The sequence below is a fragment of the Anastrepha obliqua genome, chromosome 1, assembly GCF_027943255.1.
Source record: "Anastrepha obliqua isolate idAnaObli1 chromosome 1, idAnaObli1_1.0, whole genome shotgun sequence".
Classification (NCBI taxonomy): Eukaryota; Metazoa; Arthropoda; class Insecta; order Diptera; family Tephritidae; genus Anastrepha; species Anastrepha obliqua.
The window spans coordinates 142421457-142443356 of NC_072892.1; the positions used below are offsets into that span (position 1 = coordinate 142421457).

The following is a 21900-nucleotide window of genomic DNA, read 5'->3' on the forward strand; positions in this document are numbered from 1 at the left end:
TGAAAACGAATCTGACCTTCAAAATGCTCCATCACGTCAGGATTTTTGGTAAATGAAGCCTAAAAGGTCAAAAAATGGCCATTTTAGCCATTTTTGATAATTTTTTTTGGGATAGAAAATTTTTTTTTTCAATTTTCGACGAAAAGGTCGCATAGTACAACTCTTTAGTTTTAAAACCCATTTTTTTAAATTATTGTACGATTTTAAAAAAAAAAGTTATGACATTTTGAAATTAACAGTTTCAGTTACGCCAATAGACGTTATACCCAACGATTCTTTAGACAGTTCTTGGGAAAAATATTTTCCAAAAAATCTTGTTTCTACCTTATTGGCTTGAAATCTTTTAATCGGGGGTTTTTGGGGTCGCTGATTACGAATCTGAAGTCGGATTTTAAAAATTCAAAATGGCGAATCCAATATGGCGGACAAATTTTACAAAAAATGATCGGATTTCCTTGAAACTCGTTACTCGGGGGTTTTCGGGGTCGCTGATTACGAATCTGAAGTCGGATTTTCAAAATTCAAAATGGCGAATCCAATATGGCAGAAAAAAATTAAAAACTCCTTGTATTCGCTTGAAATTTGTTACTCGGGGGTTTTGGGGGTCGCTGATTGCGAATCTAAACTCAAATTTTGAAAATTCAAAATGGCAAAATGACGTATTTTATTAGAAATTGTCGGAATACCTTGAAAATCGTAACTCGGGGGTTTTGTGGTCACTTATACAAAACCTATTGTCAGTTTTTAAAAATTCAAAATTTCCGTTCCAAAATGGCCTACATTTTTGAAAGAATTTTAATAGAATTTCGTTTCTCTGAGGTTTTTGAACCAGTTAAGGCTGCAAAAAAAATTAAACTATTTAACGTGAAAACGGAGGACAAACTGGGAAGAAGATAAAAATACGACCTCCAAAAGTAACATTGAAAGATAAGTTAAAGTAAGAATAGAAGATACATATAAGTAGAGAAAGGTCGCACCAGTGAAGTTAAGAACAATTAAAGATCAGACCAGTGAAGGGTGAGAACAGGGGAAAATGCGAGTAGCTTGGGTTAGTGCAAAAGATCCGACTAGTGAACGTAAGAACAGAAGAAGCTCCAACCAGCAACGGTAAGAAGAGAGAAAGATCCGACCAGCAAAGGTAAGATCGAATGATGAACCGACCAGTTAAGGTAAGAAGATAGGACGTTTCGACTAATCGAGAGGAGATTCTGTTTCGATTAAGCTGCGCTTTTCAGCCCTGCGTTTGTGAAACGCATTGTAATTGTCTCTTTTTAGACACCAACAGTAATCTGCGAGCATGTGAACATCCCACCTTCCCTGGTACCGTTTTTCCATCTCTTTTATGTCCTGATGGAATCTCTCGCCTTGTTCATCACTCATGCTGCCTAAGTTTTCGGGAAAGTAATCTAAATGGCTGTTCAAGAAATGAGTCTTGATGCTCATATTACAGCCTAACTTTCCATAAGCGTCCAGCATAGTTTGGACAATTTGTTCGTAATTGGAACTTTTCCTATTTCCTAAAAAGTGATCGACATTTTTAAAACCAATCCAAGCATTTTTTTCATCCGAAGTCATGATTTTTTCAAAATTTGAGTCTTTCATCAATTTTCTTATATCAGGAGCTACGAAAATGCCTTCTTTGATTTTAGCCTCACTCAATCCAGGAAATTTCTGGGACAAATATTTGAAGCAAGCGCCTTCTTTATTTAATCCCTTAACAAATTGTTTGATTAAGCCTAATTTAATATGTAGAGGAGGTAATAAAATTTTGGAACGTTCTACGAGAGGATGACGGATAACATTCAATGACCCAGGTGTTAGTTCTTTCCTAACTGGCCACTCTTTTCTTGTCCAATGCTCTGATCTATACCTGCTATCCCACTGGCACAGAAAACAGGGATATTTTGTGTATCCCGGCTGTTGACCTAAGATCATTGATATTATTTTTAAATCACCGCAAATGACCCACTTATGCTCATCATATTTTACATAAGTAAGTAGTGTTGCGATATTGTCGTAGGTTTCTTTCATTTGAACAGAGTGAGCAATGGGTATAGAAGCATACTTACTCCCATTATGCAATAAGACTGCCTTTAAACTTATTTTCGATGAATCTATGAATAAGCGCCAATCATTAGCATCATAGTTTTCGACTCCCAAACATTTCAATAATTCTGGTACATTGTTACAGAATACTAAAGACTCATGTTGTGAAAAGAAGTCTAGAAATTCTTTTTCTCTATTTCTATACCAATAGAATGTAATATCTTCCGCAAGTAAATTTTTTTCTTTTAGTCTTGATCCAAGGAGTTCAGCATTGTCTTTTGTAAGATTAAGGTCTCTAACGAGGTCATTTAAGTCACTCTGGGTGAAAAGTTGTGATTCAGATCTGAATTCTTTATCAGAATAATCGACGTCAACACCAGTTTCATCAATACAATCATCTTCACTTAGCTCCATGGCATTTTTAGAAAAAGAAGGTGGCAATGGTGCAGGGATATTTTCATCTTCATAAAACACAGGTTTTGAAACAGAAGTGACAACAGAATAGGAAATATTATTTTTATTTTTTTTTTCATTAAATCCGCCAACTTTGCACAAGCAAAAATAGCAATCGTCATGCGACTGAGGTTCTCGCCAAATCATAGGAATATGAAATGGCATTTTCTTTCCATTTTTAGACCATGAGTTTAAAGTACAAGTGCAACTAATACAAACTGAATTAGGAACCCATGTTTTATCAAGATTCCTCATCTCCATTTTAAAGTAGCCCTGGTAATTTATTTTAGTAGATTCATTAATTTTTCGTCTCTGTTTTTCTGGAAGGTACCTCCCGCATATGTAACAAAATTTATCAGGAGAATTAATACAAATTCGTTTCGACATCTTTTTCACGTAAAACAAAAAAGGATAAAGATGTATATTTTAAAACAATTGTGCAGAAAAGTATTCGAAAATGCAGATTTATGATAACAGTATTGATAACAATCGTCACACTGTCTCATTCGAGAAGAAGTGGATTCGCGTTGAACACAGTCGAATGAAATTAGAAACAAATGACAAACGCTTGTTCCAAATCTTCATTCGACAAACTAAATTTACAAATTTATATCAAAGTATCCATATACTGAGACGTATACTGTTAAATTAAAATATTAATTAATATTAAACAAGAACGTGTTGTACTAAAACAAAAGGTAAACGCTGTTTAATCCCTTTACAGTGTTTAACCTCTATAAAGACAAAACAAAATCGTGCCTTTAATGTATTTGACCGCTATAGCAGCACGACGGTTTTTGATGACTGCGGCTTCCCGAGAGTTGCGATGTGTGTTGAGCGTTGGCTGGCATCGGAATGACCAATTGACCAATGGAAACAGCGTCGAACTGAAGCTCGCTAGATGCATGATGGTGGGGAGTGCTGAGTCGCGGGACTCAGCTGCGCGCTGATTGGCTCACGTTTGGCACGTGCACTACTATATATAATATATCGATCGATTCATCGACGTGAAATCCCCACTTGATGCTATTAATAGACTTTTCGGAATTCCGAACGGTAAACAGTAACGAATTTTTGTCGTATTTGAAATAAAATGTATACCGATAAAATATAAAAAATATCCGGTATATCAAAAAATTGCGGTCAAAAATTCAAAATTTAACTAATCTGTCTGAAAATGTGCGCACTGGTGTTTTTGGGGTCCCTGAATCAGACTTCAGCGAATAAAACCGCCCCAGTAAACATTTTCATCCAGATCAGTTAAATTTTAAATCTTTTTTTAGCCATTTTAATTTTTGAAAATTTGAGTTTAGATTCGCAATCAGCGACCCCGAAAACCCCCGAGTAACGAGTTTCAAGGAAATCCGATCATTTTTTGTAAAATTTGTCCGCCATATTGGATTCCCCATTTTGAATTTTTAAAATCCGACTTCAGATTCGTAATCAGCGAAAAAACCCCCGATTAAAAAATTTCAAGCCAATAAGGTAGAAACAAGATTTTTTGGAAAATATTTTCCCCAAGAACTGTCTAAAGAATCGTTGGGTATAACGTCTATTGGCGTAACTGAAACTGTTAATTTCAAAATGTCATAACTTTTTTTTTTTAAATCGTACAATAATTTTAAAAAATGGGTTTTAAAGCTAAAGAGTTGTACTATGCGACTTTTCGTCGAAATTTTCTATCCCAAAAAAAATTATCAAAAATGGCTTAAATGGCCATTTTTTGACCTTTTAGGCTTCATTTACCAAAAATCCTGACGTGATGGAGCATTTTGAAGGTCAGATTCGTTTTCAGCGCATAAAAACTACAAGAAACAAGTACAGCCATTCTAGAAACTCACCCTCGCAGGACTGGACAACTACTATAATAGTGTTGGACTGAGCAATTGATTACTTAGTTTTAAAACTCATACCACTGGAACCTTACGTATATATATATATATAATGGCGCGTACACCCTATTTGGGTGTTTGGCCGAGCTCCTCCTCCTATTTATGGTGTGCGTCTTGATGTTGTTCCACAAATGGAGGGACCTACAGTTTCAACCCGACTCCGAACGGCGGATATTTTTATGTTGGCAGATTTTTTATATTTACACTCGGAGGTTTGCCATTGCCTGCCGAGGGGCGACCGCTATTAGAAAAATGTTTTTCTTAATTTTGGTGTTTCACCGAGATTCGAACCGGCGTTCTCTCTGTGAATTCCGAATGCTAATCACGCACCAACCCATTCGGCTACGGTGGAACCTTACATACCAATCGCAAAATGAATCCGAAAGTCGTAATGCAAGAAAAAATTGAAAAAAGGAGAACATATATGAAGAAGACAGGGCAACGCCTATATTAGTAAGGGGAAAGACAGGCGAGATGTGTTTTGTATCACAACGGAAAACCATCCCAAATTAATTGACGTGCATAATAAATATGTTACCTCGAAGAAAAAGCCAATAGAGATTGCTAATTATAACTCAAATATGTCTGGCATAGACAGATGTGATCAAATGATATCATATCATTCCGCACCTAAAAAATCTATCCGTTGGTATAAAAAGGTTATATTCCATCTATTAGATATTTCTGTATGGAACTCTTATTACATTTATAAGAAGATAAATAATTCAAATATTGCTGTCCTTGATTTTAGAGACAATCTTATAAATATGCTATTAAAAATACCACAGAATTCCAATGGTAGTGACTTTTTTGACGTGATAACGTCTTATAATTCGATTTAACAGGCTGCACGCACGAAAAAATGTGTCGTTACCTTGCTCATTTGTCGTTACGTTGCTCATTTGTCGTTACCTTGCTCATTGCCGTTACCTTCAATGAACTGCAAGCGAAAGCGCGGAACGAACGACATAGCAAACAAAGCAAACGAACGGCAACGTTCGACATCTTGCTCTCTCCTACTTAAGTGAGCGTATATACATATATAAATTCACGTATTTGTATTTGCATATGCCTTCTTATTGATTATTATTAATTTGATTTACTTGAAGAATTTAAAATAAAACCAAGTTTGTTAATAATACCTGTTGTTTTAATGTTATTATTATTAATTTTTTTATTATATATGAAGGAAAAAATGTATGGTAATATTTACCATATACCTTATAAGATATGTTGTATACTAGTATATGTACATACATATATAAACATGCATATACATATACAATTTCGCGCAATTTTCAAAAAGAACGAATCTATATGTAAAGATGCATACAAGTCATATGGACATATCAAATATACGAATCTATTCCGTACGCAAGCAAATGTAAGCTAATGTGCTTGAACTGCAAGCGAGAGCGCGGAACGAATGACAAAGAGCACAATCGGCCCCCGCGTTCGGCAACGTTCGACATCTGGCTCTGCCCTACTTGAGTGAGCATATATATGTATTTTTTTTTTTTTTTTTTTTTTTGGAGGTGGCAAAAAGCATTGAAAGCCGAAAAGTGTGAGACTTGTCTTTCGACTCACCCACTAAAAACCCCACCCCAGCTCCGTTTCCCTCCCGCGGGACGACCGTTAGGTAATACTTCACGGGAGGGGGAGCGGCCTATTGCCTCTTCATGAAAATCTGTGCTGATGTTCAGCACGTCGCAGTTTGGTATTTACTTATCGTTAAGTATTAATTCTGGGAGGGGAGCGGCCTATTGCCTCTACTTGAAAATCTGCGCTGCTGTTCAGCGTGACGCAATTTGGTTATTCCTAATACCGTTAAGTATTACTAGGTACTACTTCACGGGAGGGGGTGTGGCCTATTGCCTCTACGTAAGAATCTGCGCTGTTGTTCATTGCGACGCAGCTGGGTAGTTACTATCCTTGCCATGTTACTGACAGCGGACCAATGTTCTTCTGAGTCAAGCATGATATCTACTAGGTTGCTAACCATTATTGGCTTCCCCACCCTATCACTCAATTCTACTCTTTCCAGCTCGAAACGAGGGCAGACAAAGAAAACATGTTCTGCATCTTCAACTAGACTGTCGCAAAAGGTGCAGTACGGGACATCTTCGTGCTTAAATCTATGCAGATAAGCCTTAAAGCATCCATGCCCACTAAGTACTTGGGTCAGGTAGAAATCTATCTGACCATGCTTTCGATTTATCCATCTTGTGATATTCGGGATCAATCGATATGTCCATCGTCCGTTCATGGAGTTCCTCCATTCCTCCTGCCAAGTACGGATGCTTCGCTCCCGTTCAGTCCTTCGGTTAGTCAGCTGTGCTGGATCCGCTCGATGTTTTCGTATTTCGGCGAATTCTAGTGCAGTCAGCTTAACTGGTAGCATACCCGCGAGGACTATATGTATGTATATGCGCATATGTAGGTAATTATATAAATTGACATACTTGTATTTGCATATGCCTTCTTCCTGTGTGCATTGTAATGAACCATTTCTCTGTTGAGAATAGGACGATGATAGAAAAAGTAGGAAATGAAAGGGAGTGTTTCGAGTGTAAAGTGTCTTGAAAAAGGCAAATCGATGATGGTGCCTCTTAGTGTTGTTGACTTATTAACGTCTGATGCACAATCGAAATTGAACATATCTTTCATGAATTTGATAAATGTTTCGTCATTTTTCACGTTTGGGTAAATGTAACTTGACCTATTCCATTGCAATTCCATTTACCTCCTCCTCTATATCCATACAAAATATCTATCAAACAAATAAAATTAAAATTTTGTTTTGAAAACTGCAACCATTCCATCAGTATTTTCTTATGACGTTATCACGTTAAACTATCGTCAGTAAACCGACTTTACAGACAACCTCTTTTTCTTGATAATGGCAACTCACAAACGCACGTTAGATACACTCCGCCAAGACATTTTCAAGATGCACACTATCAGGAAAAAATTCCGGCACCTTTAAATTACAAACGTAAAACATATTTCCTGAAGTGAAAATATTGTTACAGGCAAAAAAATAATAAAATTTACATCATATCGATGTCAGAACTGTGTAAATAAATCTCCACTTTGTCCTGGAGAGTGCTTCGGACAATGGCACTTACCTCCTGAAGATCACAATAGGTCCAATTCGGATATGGAATCCTAAAAACATTCAATCATAATGATGGACAGAAATAATTAGTTTTGTTATCACATATACATATGTACATACCATGAAATTATGGATTTAATTTATTTTATTATTTATCCACCGTTAAATAAAAAAGGTAATGAGTCTATAATAAACCTTTTTTCTCATGTATTCTATGAATGAATGCTATAGCATTCACGTCATCCTAGTTGAAAAATATGATCTATATTATCAGGGATGCTATAACATTTATTTTATATAACAGTTAAAATACGATGTTCTGACTACTCTTATAATATATGTATGTATAATCAGATTTTCGATATTAAAACTAGTTTCAAAAATAATTGCCTGTCTATTTTTGCAGCTCCCTGAAATTTTTAGTGTCCGCGAACGTGTTAAGCGAACTAAGTAAAGCTGCAATTAATTCTGCCGTAGCCGTAATCATAACCATAGCCGCAACATTACAGCATTTGTCGATTAGTCACGCCGTAACCATAAACAGCTGATATTGAGAAGAATTGATGACAACATTTGGATTTTGTCATAAAAGCACAGTTAATTTTGCACTAAGTCAATTAATTTTTCGTTGTTCATTACTAATATTCAAATTTTGATCGAAAATTTTAAAACAAATGTAAAGTATTTCACAGCGTTGTGGTGCGGCACTATAATCACTTGCAGTGATGCCCATATGTTTGATCAGAACAGCTGATTGCTATGGTTACGGTTATGGCTAAGGTACAGCACCACTAATCGCAGCTTAAGCCTGGAATTAACATGACAATCTAACGATCATCCTAATAGTCTTTCGCGCTTCCTTTTTTTCTAGGAACTTTTTCTTCTGCTGTTTTATACTCAGAAAAACGTTTAATTGCGTGGAAATAGCACTGCGTTATATTATTATTATTATAATTTATTAACAAAATTAAATAAATTAACTTGCTAAAAATTTACTAATGAGCATTAGCTGCCAGGGCTATCAGCTATACTTATATGAATATAATACATATATATATATATATTTTTTTTTTAATACTAATTTTAGATTATTGCTTTCACAGCTTGGATAAAGTTGTTGATTGAAATTATGTTCACTTCATTGGGAATCTCGAGGAGTTCAATCCAATTTTGTTTGAGAAGACGGTTTCTGGTTTCTTCAGAGTCAAAACATGTGGACAGAGCGGGCAAGTTGGTGGTGGATTGCCTGTAAGAAGCTGTTGATGGGTTCGAAGAGTGTGACCTAGGCTGAATCTTATGAAAGTTTGAATGTACGTTTTTGAAACATTTGTTGGATAAGTAGGCGTCGTACTTTTTCGGCTCTGTTCTTTGTTGTTCCAGGTGTTGAGTTAGGTCGATTTTGCTACACGATCTGCTGCTTCGTTGCTCATGATACCAATGTGTCCAGGTATCAATAGCAATTTAATCTTTCGATGAGCATATCTCTCATTGAATTGACTGTAATCGAGGCATGGGTTGGATTTTGGACTGCTTTCAGGACCGACAAGCTTTCGGTACATATGAGGATGGCGATCGCTTCTGCGGTGAAGGCAGATGCAATGTCTGGTAGTATTTACATACATTTTTAAGACGTGACCAATTGTGTCAACAACTGCGTAACTGGCGGATGAGTCTTTAGATTTGGTGCCATTTATGTACCCTAACGCCCATTTTTCCGCTTCATAGTTAGCTTTACGTTCCACGAATAAGGATGTTAGCAGAACTTTTCTTGGGATCCTGTTTTGACAATCTAACGGTCATCTTAATGGGTTTTCGCGCTTCCTTTTTTCTGGGAACGTTTTCTCTGCTGTTTTATACTTAGAAAAATATTTCAGAGCATTAAAACAATCGTTTTTGAAACGTTTAATTGTGTGAAAATAGCACTGTAGTATAATCCGGTCTTTTGCAACCTATGATTGCTTTTCGAAGAGCTGGAATGCAATTTTTCCCTTTCGACATTATTGAAACGTTTCAACTAAAGTACAGTAGTGTGGGAATACTCCAAGATACTTTATTTTTTACTTACTTACCAGTTACAATTCAAAACAGAAATCCCCAAAATTTTGGACGAAGACCAAAATATCAGTGCTCCCATCCTATCAAAAGACAAAAAATCAATGCGAACCCTTCAAGAGAAATATATAAATCAACGCATTTCAATGAATGAGAACACAGTAAATATATTCAAGCGCATATTGGGCATATATGGTTGCCATGGCGACCGCCGTAGCCGAATAGGTTGGTGCGTGACTACCATTCGGAATTCACAGAGAGAACGTATGTTCGAATCTTGGTGAAACACCAAAATTAAGAAAAACATTTTTCTAATAGCGGTCGCCCCTCGGCAGGCAACGGCAAACCTCCGAGTGTATTTCTGCCATGAAAAAGCTTCTCATAAAAAATATCTACCGTTCGGAGGCGCCTTGAACAACACCAATCGCACACCACAAATAGGAAGAGGAGCTCGGCTAAACACCTAACAGAAATGTACGCGCCAATTATTTATTTATTTTTTTTTTTAACAGCCTGAGGCCTATCATCAATATAAAAGATTTCACCGCGGAATTGAAATGGAAGAAAAAGTAAGTCTTTACTTATTAAATACTACTTAGAAGTTTAATATTGTTTATTTATTGTTTTGAGCGCAAAATTAAGTTCCAATGGAACAAAGTTATTGGTCTCTATTTCCATATTTTTAAACCAAAACCGTTCGGCGCGAAACATTTAACCGATGAGGCGTCACTTGTAGTGTTTGAGAGAAAGATTATGCGGAAGATTTTTGGACGTTTGCACTTTAGCGAGGGCGTGTATCGTAGGCGATGAAACAATGAGCTGTATGAGCTTTGCGGCGACGTAAACATAGTGCAGCAAATAAAAATCCAGCGGCTACGCTGGCTGGGTCAAATCGGCCGAATGGATACAAAGCTCCGGCTCTGAAAGTATTCGATGCGGTGCCAGTTAATGGTAGCAGAGAAAAACGAACGCCTCCTCTGTGTTGGAAAGACCAGGTGGAGAAGGACTTGGCTTCGCTTGGTTTGTCCAATTGGCGCCGGTTAGCATGAGAAAGAAACGACTAGCGCGCTTTCGTTCCCACGGCAGTCGGTTTTACGTTACTGGAACGACCCGGATTTATATCCGGCCAAGGACTGTCACTTCACCAGCATACATATATGGGGAATGTTTATGCTCAACAACTGGTGCGCTTTGTTAACCGCGGCCAAAATCGCGTAAGCGGTTATCGCGCTATTCAAGAAGAAGAAGAAGAAGAAGTAGGAGACTTAGGTAGCAAAGGTACGAAACCAAGCAATGCCCAGACAATGGCGGAAAGATGAGAATTAGCAGAGGATCTTTTAAAAATAGGAGCCAGAAAGACAAGAATGGCAAAAAATCACCCTGCTGACCCAGGCTCACAAGGAGATGTAGCGCCAAACGATGGTGGTAATGATGAGTACGTATTATCTATGGCACGTGCACCTCCTTCAGTGTAAGAATAATTTGCAAGTTTCAAAATTTAGATGTTTTTTTTTTTGTATTTTATTCATAGTTATTTTTATCAATACCTTAACGCTACCAGAATTTTTAAAATGGTTTTTGAGTTAAAAATTTAAATTGTATTTTAAACATAGAAATTTACCAAAAAAAAAGCAATTATGTTTATATTTTTATAGTTTAATATTAAGGTGACTTACGCTCGTACAATAATTCATACATATTTTCGTAAATCAAATTAAACAATGATGTCTGTATTTATACGGGTATGTTCCTGTGTATGATGGTGTTTCTTTGTATGTATGCGTACTTAAAATTACATATATTTATAGATACAATACCAGAGTAGAACAATCCTCACTGCCTTGCGGATCTCATATTGCAAAAAAATAATTCCAAATTTAAAGATGTCGAATAGGAAAAATAATTGAAAAAACAAAAATGGAATAATGGAAACTTGCCATTTTTAGTCATATACATACGTGAATATGTACGTGCAACCTAAGGAAAAGAGGCCAATAGCTTTAGATAACTCATAAAAACAATTAGCGAAAAACTATTTTGGTTTATTGAATTTGTTTTCCATTTCTTATATTTTCAAATTGCGTGAATAAATTTATTATTTAGAGGGTCTTAAATTATTGTGAAAAATAAAATAATTGAGTTCATTGAGTTTTAACTAGCCACGGTGGCGGTGGTGCTGCAGTTTGCTGTGCTGCGTTTTAGCATAAGAGATGCCAGAGAAACGAAAATTATGTGTGCATTTATTAAAAGGAAAAACAGTTAAGGACAAACTGCCGCTGTAATTGGCGCATCTTTCGTAAAGCAAGCGAACAAAAGCTCTAATTCCAGCCAGCCATAGCCCAGTGATAGATAGAACCCACAATTCTCGAGTAATATTTGTGTTATAAAAACTTTGTTCACTGGCAGAAAATGCAGAGCGCAAAAATATACCAATTCGACCACACTAAAACTGCAACGCCCAACTCTTGAGGAGATTTAAGAAATGTGAGCACAAAAAATTCGTTGTGTTACTGTGAGCGTTCTGAAAAGAATTCTAAATGTCTCTAATTAAATATTAATTCATTTACATGTGTGTGTGTATTTATGGCGAAGGCGATTTAACGATAACGCATTTCAGAAACCCGCTGTTGCGTATTGAATAAGTTAATGCTGCTAAGAAAATAAAAAAAATAAAATAAAAACATTTTCGAATATCCCCAATCGAAAAACTGCATTTCAATAGTGCTCTGCTCTTGTCAGTTATAAAATAATCTTACACTTTTTTTCATTTTTTTTTTTTTTTTTTTCAAAAACTATTATAAACGAAAAAAATTAACAGAATTTTATGAGAAACTTAAATTAATAGTATACACAAGGGAGTGTAATTGAAGAAAATATTTTCATGAACTAAACATTTATATGAGCTTAACTTTTGCCATTTGTTGTTCTTGACTCTGAAACCAATTATTAGTGTTTGTTTGAATATTTGTAAATATTAAAGAGCGAATAAGCGTGTGATATTTCTATTGAGAAATATTTTTTCCTTACTTTAGCAAATACTTGTTAAGCTTTAAAATTTTAACCAAACACTTTGACGGATCCCGTTGAATTTGTCATATTTTCTCGCTGTTTTTCTGTTTTTCATTTTTTTTTTATTTTCTTCTTTTCATTTAAACTAAGTAACTACTTTAATATGCTGCCTGTATCTGTACTAAGTGCTAAATTTGGGTCAATATGCTCATGGTGCTGACGATGAGTGACAACGGCGACGCGTCGGCCGGTAGGTCCTTTTTTACTTTGAACGTTTCGTGTCTATACGTATCTTTGCATTCTTTACTTTTAAAATCGCTTTATTCTTCAACTCTTGAGTGACGCATCTTCCACTTTTCTTACTTTGCTGTGGCCGGCGTCATTGAAATATAAGAGTTGAAAAATCGATTACGGAATTTAGTTCGGGATAGAGTTTTGGATGAACTCGCGATTGATTAATTTATCTTCAGGTCAATTTACGTTTTCAATTTAAACTTTACTTTTTTTCTCTTTTAATGGTTGCTTATTGAGTCCTCTCACAATTGTTGACGCTTTTGAACTATTGGACCTCTGATGGCTCTGGTTTGTTAGAAGCAGACGAAAGGTGGTTATTAGGGTCTGGTGCATTCAGGGGCTGCAAATGAGACAGAGAAAGAAAAAGTAATTATTCATCGTATTCATATGGATTATTTAAATATAATATAATTATTATGGTGCTACGAATAGGACAGTGCAATGCAAATATGGTATACTAGTTCAATGTATTATAAAAAATTTTATGACATCAACAGAAGAGAAGAAATAATAAATGTGATGAATAAAATAGTTCATATTGCACTGATATGCAAGATCAGTTGACTATGACAAGCTTTAATGAATTGTACATATGTATGTGTTTTGTGAATAAAAGCAAATAAAAGCTGTGAACTTCTTTCTGCAAAACAATTTGTAGACGTGTGTCACTACAATTTGAGCCAAACACTAATTTTTAAGGTCGCAGTACTTCAAAAATGGACGCTCTTAACGTTGACCGGTTGCGAGTGAACTCGTGAATAGCTTTTTCCGCATCTTTAATGTTTTTACGGCACACTGTTGGAGATCTTGTAGTGTAATTATTTGGTCTGCATACCTCAGAAAAAATGGTTACTGCCAGAAAAACAAATCCGACTAGAGCGTGTAGAGTATGTTCTTCAAAAGAAAAACTGTGCGAAATCCGATATATTTGCAAAACTTGTGGTGTACACACAGGTAGGTGATTGTTATACTTTTTATCATATATATATGTATATATAATTGGCGCGTACACCCTTTTTGGGCGTTTGGACGAGCTCCTTATTCTATTTGTGGCGTGCGTCTTGATGTTGTTCCCCAAATGGAGGTACCTACAGCTTCAATCCGACTCCGAACGACAGATATTTTTTATGAAGAGCTTTCTCATGGCAGAATAAAAACTTTTTCTTCATTTTCTCCGAACGGCAGATATTTTTATGAGGAGCTTTTTCATGGCAGAAATACACTCGGAGGTTTGCCATTGCCTGCCGAGGGGCGACCGCTATTAGAAAAATGTTTTTTATTAATTTTGCTTTCACCGAGATTCGAACCAACGACCTCTCAGTGAATTCCGAATGGTGATCACGCACCAACCCATTCGGCTACGGCGGCCGAATACAAAAAATAAATATTAAGAGTTGAAGTAAAAAGTTTATTTATATTGTTTTACTTCCAAACAAAAAAAAAGCAAAACAATAGCCGGGCACACGAGGTAGAGCAGACATAATATTTTTTGCGTTCCTACGACAGCCAGGGTTACATTTCCGGCCAAGAATCCACACTTTAGCCATATTTTCTAAAAATATGTGGAGAATATTTTATGCTGTTACAACAGCAGCAACATAATATTTCCGCCTCATTTTCTGAAACGTTTTCAAAAATTCAAACTGACACGGGTCATATCTGTATGTGCACATGTGCTACGGATGGGAGAAATAAGGCATATCATAAAATACATATTTGATTATTATCAGATTATATGAAAAGATTTTAAATAAAACAAATTAAATATAAAAAAATTCCTCCGAAGTTTATATATAACTGTTAATTATATGGCGTCTTTATATTTTTATTTGTAAATAATGTTCTCCTCCTTCTTGAATGCAGCGCTCTAGCGCGGAGAAGGTTAGGACATATTGGCCATTTGCAGCCAGAAAAAAGACACATACGCTCAGTCCCACCCAGCTCTATCTTAAGTTTATTAATTTTTAATTATTTATTTAAAGGAACTGAGTTTGGATGTGGTACTGTGATGAGTAGAGGGCACAAAAGGGCATGAGATCGAAGTGCAAAACTCCAATACATCTAAATCTATTCGCCATTGCCGAATGGGTTGGTGCGTGACTACCATTCGGAGGTGCGCAGGTTCGAACCTCCGTGCATGAAACACCAAATGATAGAAAATATTTTCTCTAATTGCGGTCGCATCTCGGCAGACAATCGCAAACCTCCGAGTGTATTTCAGCCATGAAAAAACTCCTCATAAAACATATATACTGTAGGTCCCTCCAATTGTGGGACATAAAAATCATTACTAATCCAAATGATTTGTGCGTGACTACGTTTCAGGAGGGGACCGGATTTGAAACCCACTGTGGGCATTAAACATCAAATGATACAAATGGGTTTTTCTAATAGCAGTCGCCACTCAGCAGGCAATGGCTAGTCTCTGAGTTTATTTCTTCCATGAAAAAAGTTTCTCATAAAAAACTGAAATGCGGAAGCAGTCCCTCCATTTGAGAAACAACTTCAAGACGCACACTACATATTGGAAGAGGAACAAAAACACCTAAGAAAGGATATATATATACAGGGTGGGCCATATAGCGTTTGCTTTTTGAACCACCTATCTTTTTGGGAATGGTAACACAAATGACATGTCAAATGTGTTCATAATTTACTTAAAGGTTTGACATTTACGAAATGGTACGCTATACGCTTGAACAAAATTGGGAAATATTGAAAACCTATTTCCAAAGTGGTAAGTCTTCTTCTTCTTTTCTAATTTTCACATCGGTGGCCATTTTTTTTTCGAAAATGAGCGAGGAGCCGCGGTTACAGTAAATGGCGAGCGTTACCGTGACATGCTCAACGAGTTGTTTCAAAAAATTGAAGAGGATGACATGGAATACATTTGGTTTCAACAGGGCGGTGCAACTTGTCACACTGCCAAAGTTGCACTCGAACTATTAACTACCGTTTTTGAAAACCGAATAATCAGCCGATATTCCGATATCAATTGGCCACCTCGGAGCTGCGATTTAAGCCCGTTGGACTATTTTTTGTGGGGAGCCGTTAAGGACAAATGCTATGCGAACTATCCAGAGACGATTGATGCTTTAAAACACGAAATCGAAGTTGCCATTCATGAAATTGCAGCCCAAACAATCGAAAATGTGCTTAAAAATTAGGTTGATCGAATGGCCTACTGTAAAGCCAGTCGTGGCAGTCATTTGAACGATATTATTTTTCATTCATAAATGACAATGTTCAATCTTCAAAATAAAACAAAAAGTTTGAAAAAATATTGATTAGTTTTTTTTTTATAGCCGATTCAAAAAGCAAAATTTTACATGGCCCACCCTATATATATGTAGGCATACTGTCAGGGTCAGAAGAAAATGTTCGCACCACATACTCACAAGCTTTGGCTATTCATTTATTTCTTATTAATCTTTTTTTTTTTTTGTTATAAAAAAATAATTCATATTACATAAACACCTTAACGCAATTTGTCAAACTTTACCTACACCAAATTTTTAAAAATTCTGCAAATTTTCAAACCGTTTAGTCAGAATTTTTCGTAAAACTCTTGGTATGCAGTTTGATTTCGCGATATTTTATCGTATGGATGAAAACTTGCACTACTAAAATTGAATTGAAAAACTTGTTAATATGTGACGCCGACCCGGAGGTAGCATAAAACTGTAGGGTCCTCCACTTGTAGGATAACGTTAAGACGCAATCGCAGAAATGGTAGAGAAGCTAGGCTCAAATTTTAAAATTTTTATATGGGATTTCAAAATATTTTTTTTTTAATATTACTATATATGGTAATCGAAGTTTTTAAAACATCCAAATCGATATTTTCATTATTTCTCTTCACGTAATATAAATCATTGTACTATTGGAACTTAAGCTGTAATTAGTGGTGCCGTTGCCATAACGCCATAGCCGTAATCATAACCATAGCCGCAATATTATGCCGTAAACACAAACAGCTGATATTGAAGTAGAATTAATGGCAACATTTGGATTTTGTCATAAAAACACGGAGAATTTTGCACTAAGAGTCAATTAGTTTTTCGTGGTTCATTTCTAAAATTCCAATTTTTATCGAAAATTTCAAAATTACAAATGTAAAGTATTTCTCAGCTGCTACGGTTACAGAGAAAACTCAAAATTCAATAGATATATACGGTTACGGCGTTATGGTGCGTTTACAGCGATGCAAATATGTTGACCAGCTGATTGCTATGGTTACGGTTATGACTACGGTACGGCACCACTAATTACAGTTTTACGTATTTATTACAAAGTACAGTGGATAACTAGCAAAATGTGTATAAGCAGGCAAAGACACTGCGTTCGATATAAAGTTTTACTTTGAGAAATACAATTCGATGGCAGATACTTTTTTATAAACTAGTGATACTAGCAGCAACCTTTGGAAGTGCATACATACAATACATTTCTACATACATAGTTACACAATACAACTCAATTTTTTGTATGTATGTATGTAATGCAAATAGCACTGCAATACATAAATACAAACAAAACAACAACTTCAGAAAAAGAAAACATTGAATTAACAAATCAATCAACCATAGGGCAACCACACAAAAACCAACAACAACTTTACAAGCTAGCTAGCAAATGTTCGTTAAATTACTTGTACAGTCATGAATCTAGCATATTCTTAATTTTACAGAGATACAGAGATACTATACAACAAACTGCATGTTTTGAAATCCCTAGCAATGATCAACATAACAGGAAGTTGCAACATGGAAAAATACACAAATGATACAAATACAAGAGTAATTAATGATTTATTTGCGATCGATTAGACGAAGATGAAACCAACAACATACATTTATATATGTATGCATGTATGTATATAAATCAAAACAACGCTAGCAGCAACTAAAATTGTAACAAACAACATTAACAATTAACACCAATAACAACAACAGCAACAAATAGCTATACCTACCGATTTACTACTCACAAGTCCATGCTGTAGTCCAACTTGCGGCGGTATATGCACCGACGGCACCGTAGGAACTGGCGACGGATTCACTACCGACGGCGGTGGTGGGGCGACAAGTGCGCTACCAGCTGCACTGTGCGGTACATCGTGTGTAGTACTGTGGGCCTGTTGTAGTCCGCCCGCTGAATAATATCCGCCATTTAATCCTGTTTGTTTGTATATATTTAGCACATATATAGCATCAAAGTAACATCATTAATATACTTGGTATGAATGCTTGCTTCAGTTTTAACAACTACAATTGTATGTTTTTTAACTAACGCTGTTCCAATTCAATTGTTCTAACATTTTTAATTTCAAATTTAAAATTTAAACTATTTTGCATTGTATGTCTTTTAAATACCTTCTAATTGAAAACAAAATAACTGCCACTTGCTCAAAAATGTCCTCATGAAAAAGTTTTTTTTATTCATACACACGAGCACACTTGCATACAGACGAAATTATCATCAGCTAATAAATACAATAACAAGCCTTTAAAACTGAAAAATATATAAATATGTATTATATGTAAATACATTGATGTACATGTTTAAGTATATACGAGGGGACATCAACAAGTTTGCGTAGTGAATAAGGAAAGTGGAATTTAATATGAAATTATATTTTCTCTTCGATATATTGTCCAATGCTAAGACACTCCGAAGATCCCTTTTCAAGTTTATTTATACAATAAAAAAAAGTTGTATACTAAAATACGAAAAAATTCCGACATCACTTTATCATTAATAAATTGTTCGCTCGATGCCCAGTTTTTAATTTTTCGAAATACATAATAATCTTAAGGAGCTAAATCTGTAAACGTGAAACACATGAGCTGAAAAGTACCCGGCTTAACACATAGATGGCACTTTTTTGCATTTAGCTCTTTTTCAGTTAGTACTAACCTTAAAAAGACAGCTGTTAAAATTCGATTCATTATTTCGTGAGTTATTGTGCTAAGAGTGACGCTACTTGTGTTATTTCCAAAACAATGGGTCTTCTTGATAGGGAAAAATACAGTTCAAGCGAAGCAATGGCTTGAAAAGTGTTATGGGGACTCCGCTCCATCGCTCCATCAGAAACAACAATAAAACGTTGGTTTGTTGACTTTAAACGTGGTCGTAGAGACACCGATGATGTACAAGGCAATCCAAATGAGGCGGTAACCCCAGAAAACATAAAAAAATCCACAAAATCGTTTTGAATGATCGAAAAGTGAAGGTGCCTGAGCAAAGGAACGAGTTGGCTTTATATTGCATGAGCATTGGACTATGAGAAAGCTCTGTTCCAAGTAGGTGCTGATATTCAAAACGACGCACCATGTCACAAGTCAATCAAAAAAATGGTAAAACTACATGAATTGAACTTCGAATTGCGCTCACATCCACCGCATTCGCCAGATTTGGCTCCTAGCAACTACTGGCTGTTCGCAGACCTAACTTTTGTTACTTTTTGCTCGCCGGTAATAAATTTCGTTCGAATGAAGAGGTTATCGCTAAAACTGAGGCCTTTTTTTATGCAGAAGATAAATCGTTCTACAAAAGTGGCATTGAAATGTTTGAGTGGTGTTGTTCTTGATGGAAATTGCGTGTGTTTTCGTGTTGTTGTATTTTTTGGTTGTTAGGCCCGGGACTTGTAAACGGGCACATTATCAAGTATAACTTTAGTGAATTTTACTCCTTCTTTACTGAAAGGCCTTTTTCATTTTTTCTTAAAATGAAGCGCAGTATTCTCCAATAATACAGAAACTTTCTTAATAATCGATCCTTAGACTGATGCCTTTTCGTTCCTACGACAATCGTTTCTACATTACCGGAACAACCCGGATTTATATCCGGCCAAGGACTGTCACTCCAGCAGCATTCCCTGTACATGTATGGAGAATGAAAGAGAGCTACAACAACAGTAGCATCCTTTTGAGTACCAAAAAAAAGTAGCCGATTGTGATACCTTGAAAATCTCGAGCGAAACTGGGCCGTCTTTTTATTCCCCTCCATCGATTGTGGTTAATAGAGATGAGCGCACAAATTCATCCATGCTCCCCATGAACAGATCTAATTATTGATTATTTCTATCAACGCGAGTTCACGTCTTAGATATAAACAGCTTGCTTTGACAATCTGAAAGCCAAAAGCAAAAAAAATATGTACATGTAAATTGGGTTTATGTACTACTGCTATCACCTGTAATCACCTCCAGCCTGGTTATATACCACCCTGATCAAAAAGTTCAAAGAACAGCCGCCGATGACGTTTTATTTTTTTTTCGTGAGGATGACGAACTAGTGCCAGGACGTCGGCATCGAAAACTGAACTGAAAAAGTGGATCAATAACTGCAAATGAATCATCAGAGCGTTGGCAGGGGACATGAGCATTGCTTATGTATCCACTCAGGAATTTGTAGTTAATAATTTGGAATCGCGTCGTGTTATTGCAAAACTGGATCAAAGGACCTGAATTTCATGCGTTGATCGCACAAAAGACATGATTTCCAGACTGAATCCGACCAAATTAGTGGAGACGAGTCGTGGATTTATGAATACGACACGCAATACAGACATCAGGCGAGTGAATGGAGGGCGCCGAATGAACCAATGCCAAAAACCATGTCGATTTCAGTCAAAAAAGAAACCGCCGCTCACGGTTTCTGTGGATTACAACGACATTCTACACCACGAGAATTTGCCAGGAGGTGAGAGAGTTAATAATGAATATTATTTGGGCGTTATGAGATGTTTATGTGAAGCAATTCGCCAAAAGAAAGGATTTGTGGAAAAACAACTCGTGGATTTTGTATCAAGAAAACGCACCGTCGGACAGTGCCATCTCCGTGAATTTTTGATCAGGAACTAAACGAATACCATCCAACAGACATCGAAATCACCTGATATGGCTCCCTTAAATTTTTTTGGTTTGATCGAGTCAACTATTACATGGAACTCGTTTTAACAGCAGAAACGAAATTATGGCAATACCGAAAATAAAGTTCCAGAAATATTTCGAGAGCTGGATCAAATGCTGGCATAAGCGCGTTGCAGTTGAATAAGAGCACTTTGAAGGCGAAAATAACACATTGGAGGAATAAACTTTATTTTGAATTTTCTGAAAATAATCCGGCAACTTTTTGATCAAGGTGGTATACTCATAACCTTCAAACACACATTTTGTCTAGAAAGTATTTCTTAAGACCGTTGAGAATAACTGATGATATACAAACGAAATAATAAAATAAATAACGCGACTCGCTTAATAAAAAGTTTTTAGTCCAAGTCAGTTTAGCCAGAAGATTTGCCGCTCGACTCTCACTCCTGCTCTCAGAGAGTACTGCCCAACAATCCGGCATGCACGAGCAATGGAGCAACATTTCTCGCTCTTTACGTACCGCCGCCGAACGACGAGGAATTTCATGCTGCCTCAGAAAGAAAAGATGCCTCCTACAGAGCCACGCTACAATCCGCCGCAACGTGGACCATGTGGGATCGCTACCGGGTGCTAAAAAAGGAAAGGAGAGGCCGAAATACGTGAGTGCGAGGAGCTTGAGATACTGGCCAATAGGAACAACGTGCGCTTTGTTAAAAATGTGTATTTATCAAAGGAACAGTTTCAAAACCAAATTTATTTTTATCGATTCGAAAAAGTTTTCTCGGTTGACTATTATTATAACTGTTGATAAATTTGTTAGTTGTAATCCTTGAAAAAATTATAATTTTCAAGTTGATATATGTTTGGTTTGAATTATAATTGGCGCCTATATTCTGTTATGTTTGGTTAAGATTCTCTTCCAGCATGTGACGTGCCCCTTTATGCTGTGGAATAAATGAAGAAGTGGATCTTATTAAAAAACAAAACAAAAACGGTTAAGCCATTATCTGTGTTTTATGTGGCATTGGATAGGGCAACCAACCAATTGTTAATCACCCATTAACTCAAAAATGGAAAATTAACACATTCATGCCTCTGATATAATGAGGACGATATGTTGAAAATGACTAAATTCAATAGCACTTCCATTTTACTAACTG

At 36.2% G+C, this 21900-nt stretch overlaps 1 protein-coding gene across 6 annotated transcripts in view; it reads right to left on the minus strand.

Annotated features, from left to right (window-relative positions):
* Nucleotides 1-12677: 12677 nt before the first annotated feature.
* The window catches only part of LOC129236359 (C-terminal-binding protein), a 38759-nt gene continuing 29536 nt past the window's right edge, over nt 12678-21900 (minus strand). For 3 of the 6 annotated variants that reach the window (XM_054870705.1, XM_054870706.1, XM_054870704.1), the window contains 2 exons: nt 17840-18042; nt 12678-13204 (listed from right to left, as the gene is read on the minus strand). In XM_054870705.1, the coding sequence (XP_054726680.1) occupies nt 13130-13204; nt 17840-18042 (278 nt within the window). In that variant the 3' untranslated portion in view covers nt 12678-13129. The remainder of the gene's footprint in view (nt 13205-17839; nt 18043-21900) is intronic. The other 3 variants (XM_054870708.1, XM_054870707.1, XM_054870711.1) reach the window with 2 other exon arrangements.